Source organism: Quercus lobata, chromosome 5, assembly GCF_001633185.2.
Source record: "Quercus lobata isolate SW786 chromosome 5, ValleyOak3.0 Primary Assembly, whole genome shotgun sequence".
In the NCBI taxonomy this organism is placed as follows: domain Eukaryota; kingdom Viridiplantae; phylum Streptophyta; class Magnoliopsida; order Fagales; family Fagaceae; genus Quercus; species Quercus lobata.
This window is the reverse complement of record NC_044908.1, coordinates 46,868,106-46,889,523: the sequence shown is the minus strand read 5'-3', so window position 1 is coordinate 46,889,523 and position 21,418 is coordinate 46,868,106. Positions and strand designations below refer to the sequence as shown.

The window sequence follows — 21,418 nt, the reverse complement described above, 5'->3', positions numbered from 1 at the left end:
AACTAATGTGGCAAGACATGTGTCCAATAAATTAATTTTTTATTTAAGCCATTTGACATGTCAGACTTTTCCATCCATGAGATAACGACAGAGATTAAGTTGACACGGCACTAAAAGGTTAGGGACTAAATTGATACAATTGAAAGATTAGGGACCAAATTAAAATATGATGTAAAAGATAGGGACCATTTATGTAGTTTACCCTATTTGTTTGTATAGTTTTCCTCTCAATGATATTATCATTCAGCCCAAAAAAAGAAGAATTTTTTTTTTTTTTTTTTTGTGTCTCAATATCTCATATTTTGTATTGGTATTTTAAAATATAATACTATCTTTTCTTTTTAAATTGAATAAATATTTAAATTTATAATATCCAATCTGAGTCATGAAATTAACTCATTTCAAATAAAGAATATTCATGATGAACAAACTCACTTAATGCTATATTTAAGCTTTGATTTATTTATTACTTATATTTCATGTACTTGATAGTCTATCGCTATAGTGAACTACACATATTAACTTAATATTTATTCCACTTTCCCTTAAAAGTTACTATAGAGTTTGTGGTGTAATTTTGTGTTAAAATTTCTTTCTCTCTCCCATGTGTGTGCGGATGCTTCTAAGTACACTTTTTTTTGGGTAAAAAAGAACCTCTTTCTCTCTCTTGTGTGTGTGCTTGCTTTTGAGTATACTTTTTTTTTTTTAATAAATTTAAACTTATCAATATCATCAAATGGTTGATCATTATCTATTGAATTGCAATGCTAATCACCATCTTGTAGCGTATTCGATAACTGATAGTAGAGGATATCTCAATAATGAATGTGAATGGTTTTTATTTAAGTGAGAGTAACGAATGATACAATATAAACAAATAATTAATGGTTGTGCTTGTCTTTTAGTGGTTTTTTATTTTTATTTTTATTTTTATTTTTAAGTTGAGTTGGTTTGAAATTTTAATAGTTAGTTGTTGATATTTAATAAAGTTGGTTGATTGTAGTGTTGTGCTAGATGCGTAGTCTCGTTTTGTATATATGTGTGTATTTTTGGATGTTAAAATGGAAGATGAGTTTTTGACAAACAATTTTATGTTATTCATTGAAAAGAACATCATTACAATATTTTATACAAATTCAATTATAAATAATTTCTAAAATTTATAAGATTTAAAAGACCGTTGAGTCTTTTTTTCATAGATGATTACATTGTTAATACTTAATACTAAATGGATGTTATTTGGAGTTTTATAATGATTTTTTTTTTAATACTTCGCCTCCCCTAACTTGAACTCCTGGCTTCGTTCCTAGTGCGAGACTCAGTATCTATCACCACCACTCCACCAAAATCAAAATCAAAACCCACTACCACGGAGGGAGAGAAAACGAGAGCGGTTTTGTTTGTTTTTTTTTTTTTGAGATTGAAGAGAAGAGAAGAGAATTAATTTGGAAGTGTGGAGAGAGAGGTGCTTTTGGGAGTGTGGAGAGAGAGGGGTTCTTGGGAAAGAGAGCTGGGAGTATCTGTTTATCTATACTATTAATAACAAGATTCCTTATTTGGATTTCGATAGTTTGCGTACTAAAATACCCTTACACAAATTCTTAAACTCTCTAAAATGCACATATCTTTTAGTTAAATAATTTAAATTAAAAAGCACAAATTAGTTAAAAGAGTAATTTATTGTTTCTAAGTTTTAGGCTTTTTCTTTTATCTTTTCCATTCAGCCGAAAACGTAGGACATTATTTCTATCTCATTTTTAAACATTATTCCACGTTACCTTACCTCTTTTTTTTTTTTTTTAAAAAAATACACACAATTATTTATATATCACTTTTAGACATTATAATACTAATCCAAAAAACAAATAAATAAAAAGAGCATTATTACACGTGCAAAGCAAGTGTGATGAGTCTAGTAATAATATAATGTCATTTCCTTCTCTTTTTTTTCTTTTTTTGCTAAATGTTTATCATTTTAATTTTGAATAATTGTAATCATAAGACAAATTATAATTCCAAAACTATTGGTTGTGACTTCCGAGTTGTGAACTTACTAGCAGGTTTAGGCCTTGAACAACCCAAGTGGCAATGACAATATTGGGCAATGGCCCAATCCATGAAATTAAGTAATGCGGCCTAAAACCTTATAATCTTATCAGAATACAAATAAATGGGCTAGTGCTTATTTCACCTCAATTATTACCTATTATTTCATAGCCCATGGTCAACGACCAGAAAAATAACTCTCAAAAGATGTACAAGTCAGATTTGATCTAAAATAAGTTGGGTTTAATTTAAGACATTTAAAAAATATATATATATATATATGTAATTGGCTTATATCAATACTATTGAGTTTTGCTTATATAAAAAAAATACTATTTAGTTTTCAATACACATAGTTGTTCTTAAAAAGATTGTGTTAGAATTAAAAATTTTTAATTTAATAAATTTAATTTAGTGATAAGTTATTTGGAATTCTTTTTTATGGTAAAAATGACACTATCTTTACCACACATTTTGGCTTTGTAACACAAAATGACCTCATGAGGCTTAGAAAGGAAAATCAAAGACAAAAGTATAATGATTGTGGCAATACTAAAAAGGTTTTTCCTCCAAAAATATAAGGATCAATATTGATGAAGAAAGAAAATGATTGGAATTGTAGCATTTTCACAACAAATTTTAAGTGACAAGTTGTTATTAGTTTTAATTTGAATTCATTATTGAAATTATTTTTTTACCCATCAATAATAACATCCCACATAGATGTTGTGAGCAGAGTATTCCTCTAAAACAAAAGGTTTCGAAGGACTAACTTGTAAGAAGTACCAAATACGTAAATATGCCTAAAGTGCTCACATGTAACAGCGTGAATACTCCTACGTGTTTTCAATGTGTTGATATGTTGGGAGAAAAATAAATATCTTTTTATTAAAATATATTATTCATTTACTTTAAAATATCATTTATCGTTTATTACTTTAAATATACTTTAAATATATCATTATTAAAGTAAAACTTCCTCCTTGCTTTACAAGAATAAAGTAATAATTGACACAAAATCTAAAATGGAGTTGAAATCTCCTTGAACACTAAATACAAAAAAATTTAAAATATATTGTAACACTTGAAATCTAATGGGACAGTTAAAAAAAAAAAAAAAAATCTGTAATAATTTTGAAATTTGTTTAAACAATTGGTACAAAAATTAAAGTGGAACTTCATGCTAGAGATCCTGCTCTTCCTTAGATAATAAATGGAGGTTTTCCAATTTCTCTCTGCTTATCTCCTCTTTCTTGAGTTTCCACAGCCATTCTCTTGTATTTGCACCTCATCTGTATTGATGGCATTAACAAAATACTACAGAATTACATGCAAGCATAATATAGTAACAGCCAAAACAAATTCATCCCAAAACAAACAAACAAATTGAAATGATTCTATAAGGGAAACGTTGAAATCTATGTACAAATATTTGGCACTCCAATTATGGATCTATAGGAAGATGTCAACAACATTGAATAAAATCCAAAATTTTAATTTAGAGCAAAAAAAGACAGTAATTACTAAATCAAAAGAAACAAAAATTCCAGGTTTTATTCAGTTAGGTAAGAATAAGATTTGAGGTAATCTGCCACTTTCTTAAGCAATTTTTTCTTGAAACCTCTTATGGGATTGCTTTCTTCTTCATTTTTCCTTGTGAGAAAGTTTGAGAATACGTTGCTACATTTTTTAGGGGGAAGTTTGAGGTGGTTGAAACACATACTCTATTTGTTTTCTCCTAATATTTAATTATTTATAGGAATATATGGGAAGTTTTGAGCATGTCTTTACGAATAAGGATGTATTGTTTTTTTTTTTTTTTTAAACCACATGAGATGTAATTAAAAAAGTAATTTGATTTCAAATAGAATATTAGGATTATTTGAACTTTGAACAAAACGAAAGGAAACGTGTGGATTAAAAAAAGAAAAAAAGAAAAAGAAAACGTGGGATTGTGGGTTAGTAGGAGAGTGGTTAAAAAAGTTAAGAGATTTTATTATTATTTTTTTTTAAAGAAAAGATAATGATATCTACATTTTGGATGAGTTTTAAAAAGAGAATCCGAAAATTTTGCAAAGAGAAAAAATTAGTTTTGCATGTTAAGTGTTTTTTTTTTTTTTTAAATTTATTTTTTTAAAGGAAAAGATAATGATTTCTACATTTTGGGTGGGTTTTAAAAATGATGTATAGTTTTTTGTTTTTGGTTAAACCACATAAGATGCAATTAAAAAAATTAATTTGAGTTCAATTAAAATAATCATAGTAATAATAATTTGAGTTCAAATAGAACATTAGGATTATTTAAATTTTGAACAAACCGAAGGGAAACATGAGGATTTTAAAAAAAAAAAAAAAAAAAAAAGAGCAAGAAAGAAAACGTGGGATTGTGGAAGAGTAGTAGAAAGAGTTAAGAGATTTTTTATTTTTTTATTTTTAAAGAAAAGATAATAGAAGCCGAAAATTTTGAAAAGAGAAAAGAATTTAGTTCCGGACGTTAAGAGTGTTTTTTTTTTTTTTTTTTTAATGTCTACATTATGGGTTTTAAAAATAAAACCCTAAAAATTTGCTAAAAGGTTGTGTAAATGCTTGGTAGTGGGGTTGTACATGGGATTTTTATTTTTTTAAAAAATTAATTTCGAATTTAGCTATTGAATTTTCTTACATGCTCCATTTTTTATTTTTTAAGTGTAATGATAATATGAGGTATTGGGGGTATTTTAGTTCGTAGAAGTAGAATTAACTAACTTTTTGAATTCTCTTAATACATAGAGATATATGGGATTAGCTTATATCAATACTATTGAGTTTTGCTTATTAAACAAAATATTGAGTTTTCAATGCACATAGTTGTTCTTAAAAAGATTGTGTTAGAATTAAAAATTTTAATTTAATAAGTTTAATTTAGTGATGAGTTATTTGGAATTCTTCTTTATGGTGAAAATAACATTATTTTTACCACATATTTTGGCTTTGTAACACGCAATGACTTCATGAGGCTTAACAAGGAAAATCAAAGACAAAAGCATAATGTGGCAATGCTAAAAAGGTTTTTCCTCCAAAAATACATGGTTTGATATTGATGAAGAAAGAAAATGATTGGAATTGTAAGAGCGAAATGAGTTAAGACTTAAGAGGCTTGATTTGCAAGGATTTTAGAATGTGATGAGAGTATTTAATTATACATCTTTGGTGAAGTTATTATGAATGATTAGGGGAAATTGTTGCACTATTTCTAGGAAGAGGACTTGTCTTTTGATGAGATGTTCACACCCCATAACGTATTTTTGTAGTTGACATTATTGTTATTTTCTTTTCCTCTCAAATCACAGTCATGACGTATCTATATAAGGGCAAAAGCCCACTAGCTTAAAGAGGGTGACAAAAACATTAAGTTTTTCCATGCACAGGCATCGAAAAGGAGAAAATAGAATACTATTGTGGGCATTTGGGATGAGCAGGGTCGATGGTGTGATGATGAAGAAAGCATTGCTCAAGCTGCTATATCTTACTTTGATAACATATACAGCTCCTCCCACCCAAGCCAGATTGAGGAAGTAACTGATGCTATTCCTTCTAAGGTGACAGCTGAAATAAATGAAAGCCTAATAAGGGAATTCACTAGAGATGAAGTGGTAGTTGCTCTAAAACAAATCCATCCTAATAAGGCCCCTGGACCAGATGGTATGTCTGCTGTGTTTTTTCAAAAACATTGGAGTATTGTTGGCAACAACATTACTGATATGATCCTAAATGTCCTCAACCATAACATACCCATACCGGAGCTTAACAAAACTAATATCTCCCTAATTCCGAAAATAAGTAAACCCAAAAGAATGATGGATTTTCGTCCCATCCGCCTCTAGAATGTAGTCTATAAGCTCATTTCTAAAATACTTGCCAACCGTCTAAAACCTCTCCTACCCCATATTATATCTGAAAATCAAAGCGCCTTCACCTCTGACAGGCTCATCACAGATAATGTGCTAGGGGCTTTTGAGTTAATGCATTACTTAGACCACAAAACAACAGGGAAAGAGGGTTTTATGGCCGTCAAACTTGACATGAGCAAGGCGTTTGACAGGGTTGAGTGGGGTTTCATATCAAAAGTCAAGGAAAAAATGGGGTTCTGTAATAGATGGAGAGACTTGGTTATGCAATGCATTACATCAATATCATACTCAGTCCTTATTAACGGGGTTGCTCATGGAAACATCCATCCTTCGAGAGGCCTCCAACAACGTGACCCACTCTCCTCGAGCCTGTTTCTTTTGTGTGCTGAAGGTCTTTCAGCACTTATTCACCAGGCTGCCAGGAATAAGCTCATCACAGGCATCTCCATTACTAGGGGTTGCCCAAAGGTGACCCACCTTTTCTTTGCCGATGACAGTATACTTTTTTGTAAAGCATCATTGGAAGAATGCCACTTGCTAAGATCTATTTTGATGGAATATGAAGAAGTTTCGGGACAGAAAGTAAACACGGACAAATCCTCTATCTTCTTTAGTCCTAATACAACCCAAGCAACTAGAGATGAGATTTTTAATATCTTTGGCCCTATGCAAAATTTGAGACATATTAAATATCTTGGTCTCCCCTCTCTTACTGACAGGTCAAAAAAGCAAGTTTTTGTAATTTTAAAGGAGAGTGTTGGTCATAACTTGCGGGTTGGAAAGGTAAGCTTCTTTCTATGGGTGGGAAAGAAATTCTTATCAAAGTAGTGGCTCTAGCTATTCCAACATACACTATGAGTTACTTCCTACTTCTTCAAGGCCTATGTGATGACATGGAAAGAATGATGAAAAACTTCTGGTGGGGCCAAAGGCAGCAGGAAACAAAATTAGGTTGGGTTAGCTAGAAGAGGATATGCAATCCAAAGGCAAGAGGTGGGTTGGGGTTCAGGAATTTGAAAGCTTTTAATCTGGCCATGCTTGCCAAGCAGGCTTGGAGAATTCTCAATAATCCGAGCTTGTTGGTTGTAAGAGTGCTTAAAGCCAGGTACTTCCCCACAGGTAATCTATTAAATGCTAAGCTTGGTTCTTCCCCTTCTTATTCCTGGAGCATCCATAGTAGTTTAGAAGTTATAAGGCGGGGAACTCGGTGGAGAGTAGGTAATGGGAAGCAAATTCATATATGGGAGGATAGATGGCTCCCAACACCTTCCACCTATAAAGTTATCTCTCCCCAGATCCAAAATTTTGAATTTCCTATGATTTCATCTCTCATTGATCCGGTCTCTAGATGGTGGAAAGCAGAGGTTCTTCGTACCACTTTCCTTCCTTTTGAGGTGGAAACCATTCTGAAGATTCCGTTAAGTTATAACTTGCCGGAAGACAAACTTATATGGATTGTAAATAGGAAAGGTGAATTTTCGGTGAAAAGTGCTTATCATGTTGCCCACAGTATGCTTGATGCTTTTGAAAGGGACGAAAGCTCTTCTGGGGATCCTTATAGACAACTTTGGCGGAATTTATGGCATTTAAACCTCCTGGTGAAAATTAAAATTTTTGCTTGGAGGGCTTGTGTCAATAGTTTGGCTACCTATGATAATATAAGTAAAAGAGGGATCAATTGTAGCATTATTGGCCCCATTTGTGCTTTGGAACCCGAGGATATCAATCACGCTCTCCTCCATTGTGAGTCGGCCTCCCTTGTTTGGAGTTTATGGCCCCAAACCTCCCCGAGGTCACCATTGGTCTTTCTCAGACATGGCCTTGCATTTAAATCATTCAAATACCTCACAGGCCCTGGATTTATTTTTTGTATTATCTTGGGCCATTTGGTCTAACAGAAACAAATTAGTGCATAATGATTCTCTGCTTTCCCCATCTCAGGTTTGGACCTTGGCAATCAACACTTTAGAGGACTTCAAAAAGGTAGTTGCCTCCTTAGACATCCTTCCCCCAAGGCATTCTCAAAATAGGTGGGAGGCTCTTCCTCAGGGTGTTTTCAAAGTTAATGTTGATGGGGCTACATCTAACCAAGGAAGGAATTCCAGCATTGGAGTGATTATTAGGGATTGCCTTGGCCATGTTGTAGCAGCTTTTAGTAAATATCTGCTAGGCCGATTTGCTGTTGACCAGGTGGAAGCTTTAGCAATGGAGCAGGGAATTTTACTTGCTCAAGAGATGCATTTGCCACGAGTCATTTTGGAGAGTGATGCCCTCGCTGTGGTCCAAACCTTGAATGATAACTCCATAGGAAATGAGTTAGGCCATATATTACAAGGAATTCAACTGGTGTGTGACTCCTTTGAGTTCTGCATTTTTAAGCACATAAGTAGAGATTTCAATGTTGTTGCTCATGAGTTGGCTCAGCTGGCTCGGAGAGAGGAATCTCCATGCTTGTGGAATGGGGTTTCTCCCCTTGCTGTTTCTTTGTTAGTCCATAGTGACTCTTTGTATCTGGCCTAGGGGCCTATTGTTGTAGCCTCTCTGTTTCTATCTTCCTGGTTTTTATGATATAAATCTTCCTTCTCAAAAAAAAAAAAAAATGATGTATCTATATAAGTCCAATCAAATCAAAGTATAACTTTCTATAAAGAAAAGCCAACAAAGAAAGCTCCCACTTGGTTTGGGTGTATCTATATGACATTATTTATTAATTGCATGTCAATGTCAAAAGCAAAAGAACAATAAAACAAAGAGAAATGTTATGTGCATAATATTTTTGTAACACTTTCACAACAACTTTTAGGTGACAAGTTGTTGCTAGTCTTAATTTGAATTCATAATTTAAATTATTTTTTTAACCATAAATAATAATATGCCACATAGTATTTGTTGTGAAAATATTTTGAAAATATAGCGGATAGAGTATTTCCCAAAGACTTCGAAGGACTGACTTGTAAGAAGGACCCAGTAAGTCAATGTGCCTAAGGCCCTCACGTGTGACAGCATGAATACTCCTACATGTTCTCAATGTATTGATATGTTGGGAGAAAAATGAATATTTTTCTTATAAAAATATATAATTTATTTTAAAAATACTTAAAAAAATTTTACACTAATTTTTTGAAAACTTTAAATAATTATAAAATATGCAATAACTAAATAAAAACATACCTAAAACATATTTTAATTAATCGAGATACCCACACTTGGTGGTGGTCTAAATTTTTTAGAATTGTAATATATAATTGCATGTTTGTATCAATATCCGCGTCAATACTTCTTAAACCAAACTTAATTACCTAAATACAATATAGGGTATTTATGCCATAAAGGGAATTTTTTTTAAACAAAGGATTCATGTTGATTTTGTGCAATTTCCATTGTTATAATCTACATCTCTCTCTCGATGGGAGCATACAAATTTGACATTGTAAACTCTCGGTGGTATGCGAATTACATAGGATTTTCAACGAAACTATGATGAAGGTTTTGCATTTATGAAATAGGCAAGAGAAGAAATTAATTATATCAGCCAAAGCCCCACTACCGACTCAATAAGATATATGTCTAATGCCCCTACACAAGTCAAAATGGCTCTAAGGCTAGGACAAAAAAACAAGACAGGTGATAAACAATCCTAGGCAACATGAATATAAGCCTACGGCCCCTAAATAATATAACAATAGGCTCAAAACCTAGATAGAATAAAGATAGACCTAAAACTTAGATGGAGAGAACATGGACCTAAGAGCATTAGCATTGTGGGTGTAAAAACCCATCCAGTTGCTATTTTACCAACCAAAACACTAAAAGAGGGCTTTACCAGGGTATGGATACCTAAATTTTTTTGCCAACTATAAACGGTAAGGTTGTATATATACAACCCTACTGTTCATGGGTTGTAAAAATAAAAAACACATGTTTTAATCACTCTCTCTTGTTATTGTGACCAATCAGACTCTCTCTCCTCTTATACTCTACGAGAAAGTAATTACTCTCAACAATTTAATCACCAATTATAGCATATTTCCACTCAAGTAGTATTTATTGAGGAATGGACATACCAAGCTTTCATAAACTATCGCAAACAAAAAGAAGAAAAAAAGAAGTTATTTTCATGAACTATATGCAACTAACAACAAAACAAAAGCTCAAACCTCTCTCACTTACATAATAACTAGAATTTTCCACTATGCTGTAAAGCCATAAGAGTGGCTTGTTTCATAGATAGCACTCATCTAGTCGGCTTTTGTGAAGTTGAAATGCAGGATTAACCCAAGCTCCACAGCTGCATTGCATACCTGCCCAGTTGAAGTAACCCAAGCGGGCATTGCAGCCCATGCACAGAAGTCTCTCTTGCACATTACCTTCTTGTACTGGCCAATTCCAAAACCGTGTTATGCTATTATTTTATGAACATGTATATGTACAGAAATAAATTAGGATAAGAACTTAAAAATCACCTGTTTCCATCCATTTCATTGGCTCTACAAAAATGGAGGTGCACTCAACAGGTTCCTTTTCCTTTTTCAAGGCATCACTGCTTCTCTTTTGCCATTTAAAGCATGATTCTCCCTTACCACGCTCATGAGGAACTAAGTTCTCCTGTACAGCAACTATTCTCCGACATTTCTTACAGCGGTATATGACTTGAGGCTTTTGGACGGGTTCCAAATTAGAGTTACCAGCAGCATCCATTGGCATATGATTATCATCAAATGTTTCTTGAGGTTTTTGGATAGATTCCAAATTGCAGTTACTAAAAGTAGCCATTTGCTAATGCTTATCAGATGTTCCTTGCCCTATGCACTGTCAATACCCAAAGAGAGAGAGAAACATATTTAGAAAACCATTCCTAAGACTTCTTAATTAGTTAAGACTGTATACTAAGAGCAAAATAGATAGGATCATATACTAAATTCATGCTCGGAGATTTTGACCTGACGCTCATTTTTAAGTTTAAAACAATAGATAATTCACCAATTTAACCATAAGATGGGGCCCCAAGGAAAGGCAAGAGACCAATTATGAAATTCATACAGTAAGAAATATCTCAAATCATGGAACTTGAGACATTAATTCAACTGTTAAGAACTTATGCTAGTGAAGTGAGTCATGTATGTTCATAGATCACTTTATTTAGTACCTTTTTTACTTATCAAAAAAAAAAAAAAAAAGATCACTACTTCTTAAGTAGACACCAGTTCATGGAGATAACAGTTGTAGTCCCGTGCATAAAACTATTACAGAGGCAAAAAGCAAGTTTATTTTGAAGGGTAACCATAACAAAATACACAGCTGATTCAATACAAAAATACAGCAAGGAAATAGACTCAAGCTCAGAAGCATGTCCACATGAAACACGGAAAATCATTCATGCACAAGACGTTGCATCTCCCCTTACCTAGCCACCCAAAACAAAGTGAAAAAACAAATAAACCTCTGCACCTGTTATTTGCTACACCTTATTTTCTGATAGGTAATAGATATTTTCATTAATAAAAAAGTACATCATGTTCACGATGATGAACAGACTGTACTTGAAACAAATACAAATAAAAAATCACAGAGAAACAGAAACGAAATACAGGAAATCAAATACGGAAATACCTCACACCCAAGATTATATCTTTAAGAAAGCTTAATTTTCAAAGGAAACTTCAAAATGCTTAAAAAAGCTTTCATTCTAACCACTTAGGATTGGCTAACCCTATCTAAGGCCATGACCTTGATCTGATCCTTGGCAATCATGTTTGGTCATGGCCTAACCCACATTCATTTTGAGCTTCCTTTTTACCTTTAGACAACTTCAACTCATATTCATTTTGTTTCAGCTTTACACCGAGCAGCTACTATCAATTCACTTCAACAAATTCACGCATTCCTTTTGAGTGTTGCATTTTTTGCATATTGCCAACTATCTTAAGATTATTTCCCCTCATAATACATCAATTGGTGCTGCCTACTACTCATGGATGTTACAATGTATTAACTCCTTTATCAAAACTCAAAATTTGGGTGAAAGTAGACAGAAAATTTAATTGCCTTTGTTGGACAAATGCAACCTTTCCCCAGGCAACCTTCTAATCCCAATGAACCTGGTAAATTAGGAGCAATGATGCATCCAATTCATAAAAGACATTAAACTCTCATCCTTCAGTAGATACCATCCCATGAAAAGGTAGCCGCTAAATGGATTATCTAAATAGGCTTGATCTTTCAATGATAAATCCTTTGTCCTCATCTTCCAATGAAATCAGTCCTCATACAGTAACAACAAAGCCTTAAAAAATCCTTTGACTGGTCTAGGGCTTGGGGACTCACCTCTAGTGATTCTCTCCCTATGTTCCTTAGCTCTTTCCTGTGTATTTTTTTTTTTATGATAAGTAATAAGGATATATATTCAGGAACACTGCCTTATGCAGAAAAACATAAGGCAGTGAGAAAAATACAGATAGGAAAGAAAGAGAAGAGAGAAAAAAGAAAGGAATACTAAATACAAAGAAGAGAGCTAAGGAACATAGAGAGAGAGTCACTAGAGGTGATTCCCCAAGCCCTAGACCAGTCAAAAAGGGAGCCACTGAAAGAAGCCATTAATTAGTCATTCGAGCTTTCCAAGTCCCCAAACGTCCTCCAATTTTGCTCCTTCCATAGACACCACATTAAGCACAAAGGAGCTAAATTCCAAATGCTAGATGAATGTTTTCCAAGCCAATTCCACCAACCAAAGAGAGTATTTGCAACCGTTCTAGGCAAGACCCAAGAAATCCCAAAAGATCTAAACACCAAACTTCATAACCTATGAGCCTTACCACAATGAAGAAGCAGATGATCCACCGTTTCCCCATTACAACGGCACATAATGCACCAATCAACATAAACCAACCCTCTACCCCTCAAATTATCACCTGTAAGGATCTTATCCCATATAGCAGTCCACACAAAGAAGGAAACACGCCGAGGAGCCTTAACCTTCCATACACCTTTCCAAGGAAAAGTAATGGGCAAAGGTCTTCTTAACTTATAATAGAACGATCGAACATCAAAGTCCCCGTTCTTTGTCAACTTCCATCGCATACGATCTCCATTCTCAATGGGAGGTAGATTTGAACCCAAGGTGCGGAGAAAATCAGCCACACCACCCATTTCCCAATCATTTGGTCTCCGAATAAAATGAACATCTCAGCTTCTCCGTTCCTCTATCCCCAACCTTTCAAGAGAAGAGGCCACCGATGCCTCTTTATTGGAAGCCATCCCATACACATTCGGAAAAGACAATTGAAGTGGAGACTCCCCACACCAATGATCTGTCCAAAGCTTAACTCTATCGCCCAACCCAACCTCAAACCGAATATTTTTGCTAAACTCCTCCCATCCCATTTGTATACTTCTCCATAAGCCACACCCGTGTACCCCTCTACCTAACTTGGAAGTCCATTCCCCCCAATCTTCCCCAAACTTTAGAACTACAACCTTTCTCCAAAGCCTTGTCTCCTTCATCCCAAACTGCCATAACCACTTCCCTAGTAAGACTTTATTAAAAGTAGTTAATTTCCTTACTCCTAAACCACCACATTCCAAAGGTGCACACACCTTGTTCCATCCCACCAAATGTGTCTTGGAATCCCCCCACAAGAAATCCCTTTGCACCCTCTCAATCTTATTGGCCACATGCGTAGGGATTGTAAAGAGAGATAAGTAATAAGTAGGAAGACTAGATAGAGTGCTCTTCAGCAAAGTTAGTCTTCCACCTTTAGACAAATACATCTTCCATCCGGCCAACTTACGCTCAATTTTCTCTAGGATAGGATTCCGAATAGTAGAGGACTTGAAGGACACCCCCAATGGCATACCAAGATAAGTCATAGGCAAAGACCCAATCTAGTAGCCCAAGATCTCTGCCAAAACATGGACATTAGGCACCTCCCCATTGGGAACCAATGCACTCTTCAGCGTATTAACCTTTAAACCTGTCACTGCCTGGAAACAAAGAAGAAGCATCCGAACATATAGAATCTGCTCCTCATCTGCATCGCAAAACAGAATCGTATCATCCGCAAACAAAAGATGCGAGACACAAACCCCTTCACCCCGATTACCACCAGCTCTAAAACCTCGAAGTAAACCAGCCCCTTTAGCTCTTTTCATCATCTTACTAAAGACCTCCATCATAACCAGAAACAACAAGGGAGATAGCGGGTCCCCTTGTCTTAGTCCCCTCAAACTCCCAAAAAAATTAGCTAAAGACCCATTAAACAAGACAGAAAATTGGACTGTAGATATGCAAGTGCGTATCCACCTACACCATCTCAACCCAAATCCCATTCTCTTCAACAAATCTAGAAGAGCCTCCCAGTTCACATGATCATAGGCTTTCTCAATATCTAATTTGCAAATAACCCCCGGAGTCTTACTCTTCACCTTGCTATCAACGCACTCATTAGCAATAAGAACTGAGTCAAATATCTGTCTACCACCCACAAAACTGTTCTGTGTATTTAGTATCTTTTCCTTTCTTTTCCCTTTGTATTTTTCTCTCTGCCTTATGTTTTTCTGCATAAGGTAGTTTTCTTCAATATATATCTTTATTATTTATCAAAAAAAAAAATCCATTCATAATAATAGTGACTAAATTTCATGCTGGTCATCAACCTATCACATCCCTCCTTCTTTTCTAAGATTGGGACCGACTGTGAACAAAATATATGGTGATAAATTGATTCTACCATGCCTATTAAAAATTATAAATGAAGGACATCTAATCTTAGATATTAACTACACCATAACGCTAGAGATGTCTGATGAACTTTCATAAGCAAAGATTTCTATTTGGTGAGAACCAAAGACCTAACATACAATGAAGGAAATTGGATGAAAGATTTCCTACTTGCCATGGCTAATTTAGATATGCTAACATCTCCTCCTTCTTTGCATTAGAAACACCTATTCATATAAGGCCCATGATTGGGAATTGTTTAATTGTCTTTCTACGAGGAAGAGGCAAAACCAAATCAACTTCTTTTTTCTTTATATAATTGGTAAGTAACACATTCACCCTAGAAATTTTTATTTTTAAACCTAGAACCTCACCCTCCACCCATTCTTATGTACTGAAGTTCCACAATTCATTGGCACCCGTTCATAGAACTTACCTCCAATCAATCAATTGGATAGTGGGAAACATCTTCTGCAAAGGCTTATTTCAATGTGGCACAAGTATTTGAAACTTTTTACCCTCATTTTCTTATCCTTCCTTACAGGGACGGAACTAGGACTGGAGTTAGGGGGCAAAACTATAAACAAAAAAAAAAATTATGAAATTCCAATCATCAACAGAGACAAATACACACAAGTACTGTGCACACAACACAAGTACTCAACAACTAACCAATAAATTTCAAAATTACAAATAGTGTGTTTGGCAAAATTTAAAAAACTAACTTATTTTACTATTTAATTTATTTTTACTATTATTTATGAATTTTACTGTATTTTTTGGTATTATTTATGAGTTTTACTATACTATTTCAGTTAACTTTTACATTTATTTAAAGTATTTTCAGTAAAAAGTTTTCAATTTCAATAAAATAATTGGATTAAAAACAAACCCATAATCTCTTTAATTATTTTAAAAATAAAATATCTATAATTTTTTAATAAAAAATAGTCACATGGACAAAAACAACCTCACATAAGCTATGGCAAAAGTTTTGTCACAATATTATACATATTTTTATACAGTCTTTTTACAACTAGAACAACGATAACAAACACACCACTGTTCTATTTTCGGAGAGTGTGGAACTCTCAATCTCATCTCTACCTCATTGCCTCTCTTTTTATTTTCACAACTCATATCATCAAATCAACCAAGCACTAGTCTCTAGAGATTCATATATGAGAGGAATAAAATATTATCATCCAAAAAAAGAGAGATTAGATATAAATACCAAATTTGGGTGGTGCTGCGGTTTACTGGCGGCGGCGGCGTGGTGCTGATCTGGTCTGCGACTTTGCTTCTGCTCTGCTCTGGTTTGCTTCCGCTGCCGTCTGCCCCACCCCGCCCACTCCCAGGTCCTAGTATTTGGTAAGTTAGGTTTTCTTTTTTCCTTTTCCTAGCCTCCTAGGCTACTTAAAATCGGCTAAGGATTCCAGGAATCCCATCCGAAAAAAAAGAAAAAGAAAAAAAGAATCGGCTAAGGATTTTTTATTTTTTTGTGTGTCTTGCGTGTGTTTGTTTTGGGGGTGTTATTTGGGTTTGGGGTAATTTTTTTTTTTTGGATAGTTTTTAAAAATATTAAAAATATTATTGAGAGGTTTATTGAAACAAATGGTTAAAAATAGTATATTATATTTATAGTTTTATAAATTGGACCGGATTGGACGGTTTGATTGGTTCGATCGAAAACCGGCCATTAATCCGGTTTATTTATAGTTTTATAAATTGGACCGGATTGGACGGTTTGATTGGTTCGATCGAAAACCGGCCATTAATCCGATTTAGTTATAATTAAAAACCGAAAAAAAAAATCAGGATTAATAGAGAATCGACCGATTAACCGTGGAAATCGGGAAGTCAGTATGGTTGAACCGATTCTAGAGAATACGTCGAAATTCATGCATTTTTTGTAGCATAAAGACAAAAAAAAAAGCATTTTTTTCCTCAAATACATCATGAAAAACTATAAGAATGATGATCCAAGACCGTGAAAATGCAAAGACTTCAAAAAGAGAGAGAGAGAAAGATAGAATGAGGTAAAGAACTAGAAATTGAAATGTGATACTCGATTATTGAGAGGTTTATTGAAACAAATGGTTAAAAATAGTATATTATATTTATAGTTTTATAAATTGGACCGGATCGGACGGTTTGATTGGTTCGATCGAAAACCGGCCATTAATCCGGTTTAGTTATAATTAAAAACCGAAAAAAAAAATCAGGATTAATAGAGAATCGACCGGTTAACCGTGGAAATCGGGAAGCCGGTATGGTTGAACCGATTCTAGAGAATACGTCGAAACTCATGCAAAAACTATAAGAATGATGATCCAAGACCGTGAAAATGCAAAAACTTCAAAAAGAGAGAGAGAGAAAGATAGAATGAGGTAAAGAACTAGAAATTGAAATGTGATACTCGATTATTGAGAGGTTTATTGAAACAAATGGTTAAAAATAGTATATTATATTTATAGTTTTATAAATTGGACCGGATCGGACGGTTTGATTGGTTCGATCGAAAACCGGCCATTAATCCGGTTTAGTTATAATTAAAAACCGAAAAAAAAAAAATCAGGATTAATAGAGAATCGACCGGTTAACCGTGGAAATCGGGAAGCCGGTATGGGTGAACCGATTCTAGAGAATACGTCGAAACTCATGCAAAAACTATAAGAATGATGATCCAAGACCGTGAAAATGCAAAAACTTCAAAAAGAGAGAGAGAGAAAGATAGAATGAGGTAAAGAACTAGAAATTGAAATGTGATACTCGATTATTTTTTAGCTGGGTTGTGGATTACCTTAGCAGCTTCAACTTATTGAAATTTTTTTATTTTGAAATTTGCAGCAGACTTGAGAAACATGAGAGACTCTGAGAGTTTGAGAGACTTCAAGAGCCACCGTCTAAAACAAAAAGAGATGTGGATTGTGGAAGGAGAAATGAGAGTTTGAAAAAAGTGGGGTAGGTTGAGTACTTATGAGAGTGTTTCTTTTTTCTTTTTCAATGTCTTGTCTCCACCTCCTAGAGCCATGTAGAGTTTATTTTAAAGAATTGGAATGTGTGTGTGGCTATGAGAATGTGAAAACCGTAAGTAAAAGTAATTGTTAAAAAATCTAGTGATGAGATAGTAAAAGAAGCAAAGTAACTTTTACAGGATAATTCATTAAATATAAGTGAAGGGTAAAAAAAACAAGAAAAAAGAAGAAGAAGGAGGCCATGTCAGTACTTAGTATATATATATATAAGTATTAAATATATAATAATATATATATATATATATATATTATATTGTTAATTTGATTTTTAATAGTTATAAACTTTTATATATGAGTCATGGATTTTGTTATTTTTATTTCCTAAATTTAATACATGAAAACTAAACTCACATTATTTTTTAAATTTTATATATATGTTTAACTTGAATATTTTTAGTTAAAAACTTAAAGTATATATATATTTTATTTTAAAATTAATAATTAAATTATTTATGACGTCACCAGTTCGACCATCGATTAGAACCCAGTTCAATCAAAAAACCAATAATGAATTCATTTTTCGGTTCTTTCACCGTATTGGTTTTAAAACCATCCTAGGCTAGTTAGAATCGGCTAAGGATTTTTTTTTTTTTTTAATTTTTTTTTTGTGTGTGTCTTGTGTGTGTTTGTTTTGGGGGTGTTATTTGGGCTTGGGCTAATTTTTTTTTTTTTTTTTTTTTTTTAGCTTTTAAAAATATCAATAATATTGTTGAGTGGGTAAAGTGCAATTTTATTGAAACAAATTGCTAAAAGTAGTATATTATATATATACTAACATTTTTTTTTAAAAAATCTGGGGGCCATTGCCCCCTACCTTCAACAATAGCTCCGTACCTGCTTCCTTGGCACCCAGACAACATGCTATATCTTACAAATACATGGAATTCACAACTGCCATGCTTGCCTTAATCTTCTTTATTGATAGAACCCCTTTAAACTGATGTGCCAGGCAAAGAATAAAAAAATATCACAGCTTGCACAAGGAATATATGAATTATGTGGACTACCTACCTTATGACAAAGAGACAATCTATTCAAAGAATTAAAAAATACGGGAAAAAAGAATGAAGCAGACAAACAACTCCGAAAATGAAGCAAGTAGGAAATCTATATCATGAAATAGGCTTATAGCTCGTGTGTCTCTTGTATCACACATTAGACTCAAACCCATATATTTTCTTCAATGAATCAAGTCTCATGGCCCACATCATTTCTCTCATTCCTCACATAATAGGCTTTCCCAATAACATCTCATATTTACACAAAATTGGAGGAAATGCCCAAATATAAGCCAATCGAATTATTTAGGCTTCTAAACTACAAGGTCATGTAGCCTACACATATTCTTTAAAGACCCAAGCTTTTTAAAATAAAAACATTAAATGGACAACAATTAGGCTCTTTATATATATATATTGTAAGGACGCGTTTTTAGCCCTAAACCCAAAGTATGATTGGATCCAAGCCCAATAAGTCCAGTACAATGAATTTGTAGAGAGTAGGTTGAACAACTAGGCTCTAATAAATGTGATAACAGTTAAAATGGATTTTAAAAGATAATCAAACAGAAATGGACTGGAGTTATCTGAGTAAATTTGTCATCGGCACAATCTGAGGAAGTCCGTTCTAGTATATATTGATTGAAAATGGTTACAGATATGGTTCAAGCTGCTACAGTGTTTTCTCTTACAAATTTCCGATCCTCTCTCTCATTGCTCCACTCTCTTTTTATAATCTTTTCCCTTTTCATCTCTACCCTCCAAGTGCAGACCAGATGGTGGGTGCTTGATACCTGTCCCATTAGCCCTCTCCTGAAATCTTTAGGTAGTAGCTGTAAGGCTCAAAACCATTGTTCAGATATCACCTCCACATTAATGCGACCAGAGAGTTAGCTGCAGAACATTTAATGTAGTGGTAGCAGCTTTCTCCTTAGATATTTTAGGACTCCCCTATGTCCTTTGTTTCTGCAATACTTATCAGTGCCAACAGAACTTCCTAGAACATTCACTCGGATGGCAGACCACCTCTACGAACCTTGACTTTGGTTAGCCGGGGAGACATTCATCCTCGGCACAACCCCCTGGGCCGTTATGATCAAAATTGACTTATTCATTTGCTAACATAGGCTCTCTTGACAATGTTTACCCTCCTTGGACACCTTCCAGTCCTCGGATTGGACCTTAGGCCCATTATATACATAAATAATGAGCTCTTGAACCCAATACCCCTATATATATATATTTATTTATTTATTTATTTATATTTATCTAAATTTTGGAAAAGTTAATGAATATCCTTAGGGTTATATTTAGAAACTTTTTATGAGAGAAAAAAACAATTAATTTTTTTGATAGTTTTTATATTTTCTATAAAAATAGTGTCAAAACTTTTTTAAAATGATTTATTTATAATTTTCCCATTAATGAGATTTAAAAAAAAAAATTATTTAAGGAAAGAGAGAAAAAATTCTTCTTCTTTTTTTATTGGAAATATTTAGATTTGCCATCATCTCATTTTCACACCACATCACGTTGGTTTCTCCTCTTTAGCAAATAAAGAAGAAAACGTAGGTATTTGGCTAAGAGCAAGACTTAGATATAGTACTTAGGTGTTGCTATTTAAGTTATTCTCTTAAGATTCTGCCATGTGATTTTTTTCTTATGGGATGAAAGTGTATTTTTTTAGTTAAGTAACCATATAATTGAATCTTAAGAGGGGAATCTAAAATACAGCATCTAAAGTACTATACCTAAGTTTTGTCATTTGGCTAAAATCTTGAAAAGTGATGGCCGGAACTTAAGAGAGAAAGGAATTTCTCATCATCCGTGACCAGTGAAGATGAAGATGAAGTATCACTTGAAAAGGGGTTGGACATTTTATCAATATTTTCTTTACTTGAGAACGCCAAGCCAAAGAGAAGCAACATTTGGTAAAGACAAAAACACTAAGGACAAGTACTCTAAGGGTTCGTTTAGTTGGAGGGGTGGAAAAGTGAGAGTTTAGAAAATAGTGGAAGGATGGAAAAGTGTGAGGATAGAAAAGATTTTAATTTCTCTCATTTTTGTTTGGTTGGGAGTGAAAAAGTGGAAGGATGAAAAAAGTGAGTTTGTATAAATTTACTCATATATTTTAGTTAAAACATGATGATCAATTAAAACAAAAAAGTGACAAACAACCAAAAAATAAAGCAATCACCCAATTTATTAAAAACTAAAAATCATGTCTAGTTAAACAAACAAAAAAAGAAAAAAGAAAAAGGAAGAAGGCAATGTAGGAAAGCAAAAGAAAAAAAAGAAAATTGGGAGAGACAACGTGCCCAGAAAAGGAAAAGAAAAAAAAGAAAAAGAAAATTGGCAGAGGCAACGTGCCCAGGAAAGGAAAAGAAAATAAGAAAGAAAGAAAGATAGAAAAAATTTGGCTCTTCAGTTTTCTCACCATTTTGGGAGAAAACTTTTTGGCGGGCCTGCAAAGAGAACACCTAGGTCCCAACATTTATTTTCTTTCCTCTCTACTCAATCAAACACACTTAAAAAAAAAAAAAAATTCTTCTCATTTTTTCTCCAAATTTTTTCATCCACTTTATTTCACCTCCAATCAAACACTCCTTAAAGAAATTGCTTCACCGATAGCAAGTAAACATGATTCGTCTCCAAGTTTTTTTCATGGTCTGAACCCATTGAATTTCGTGGGGGTAAGTTTCGGTTTTGTCCTTTGGACTGCATGGTTAT

The 21,418-nt window shown here is 33.7% G+C and overlaps 1 protein-coding gene across 2 annotated transcripts; it reads right to left on the bottom strand.

The window, feature by feature from the left end:
• Positions 1-9,940: 9,940 nt before the first annotated feature.
• On the bottom strand, positions 9,941-16,168 carry LOC115988827 (probable inactive dual specificity protein phosphatase-like At4g18593). 2 transcript variants are annotated; one of them, XM_031112447.1, is made up of 3 exons: positions 15,887-16,168; positions 10,400-10,745; positions 9,941-10,312 (listed from the first exon to the last, which is right to left on the bottom strand). In XM_031112447.1, exons 2-3 carry the CDS (start codon positions 10,707-10,709, stop codon positions 10,158-10,160), a joined length of 465 nt encoding a protein of 154 aa, XP_030968307.1. In that variant the 5' UTR covers positions 10,710-10,745; positions 15,887-16,168; the 3' UTR covers positions 9,941-10,157. The 2 variants fall into 2 exon arrangements, with proteins under 2 accessions (XP_030968307.1, XP_030968308.1); XM_031112448.1 differs by lacking the exon at positions 15,887-16,168 and adding an exon at positions 15,089-15,209.
• Between the last annotated feature and the right edge of the window lie 5,250 nt (positions 16,169-21,418).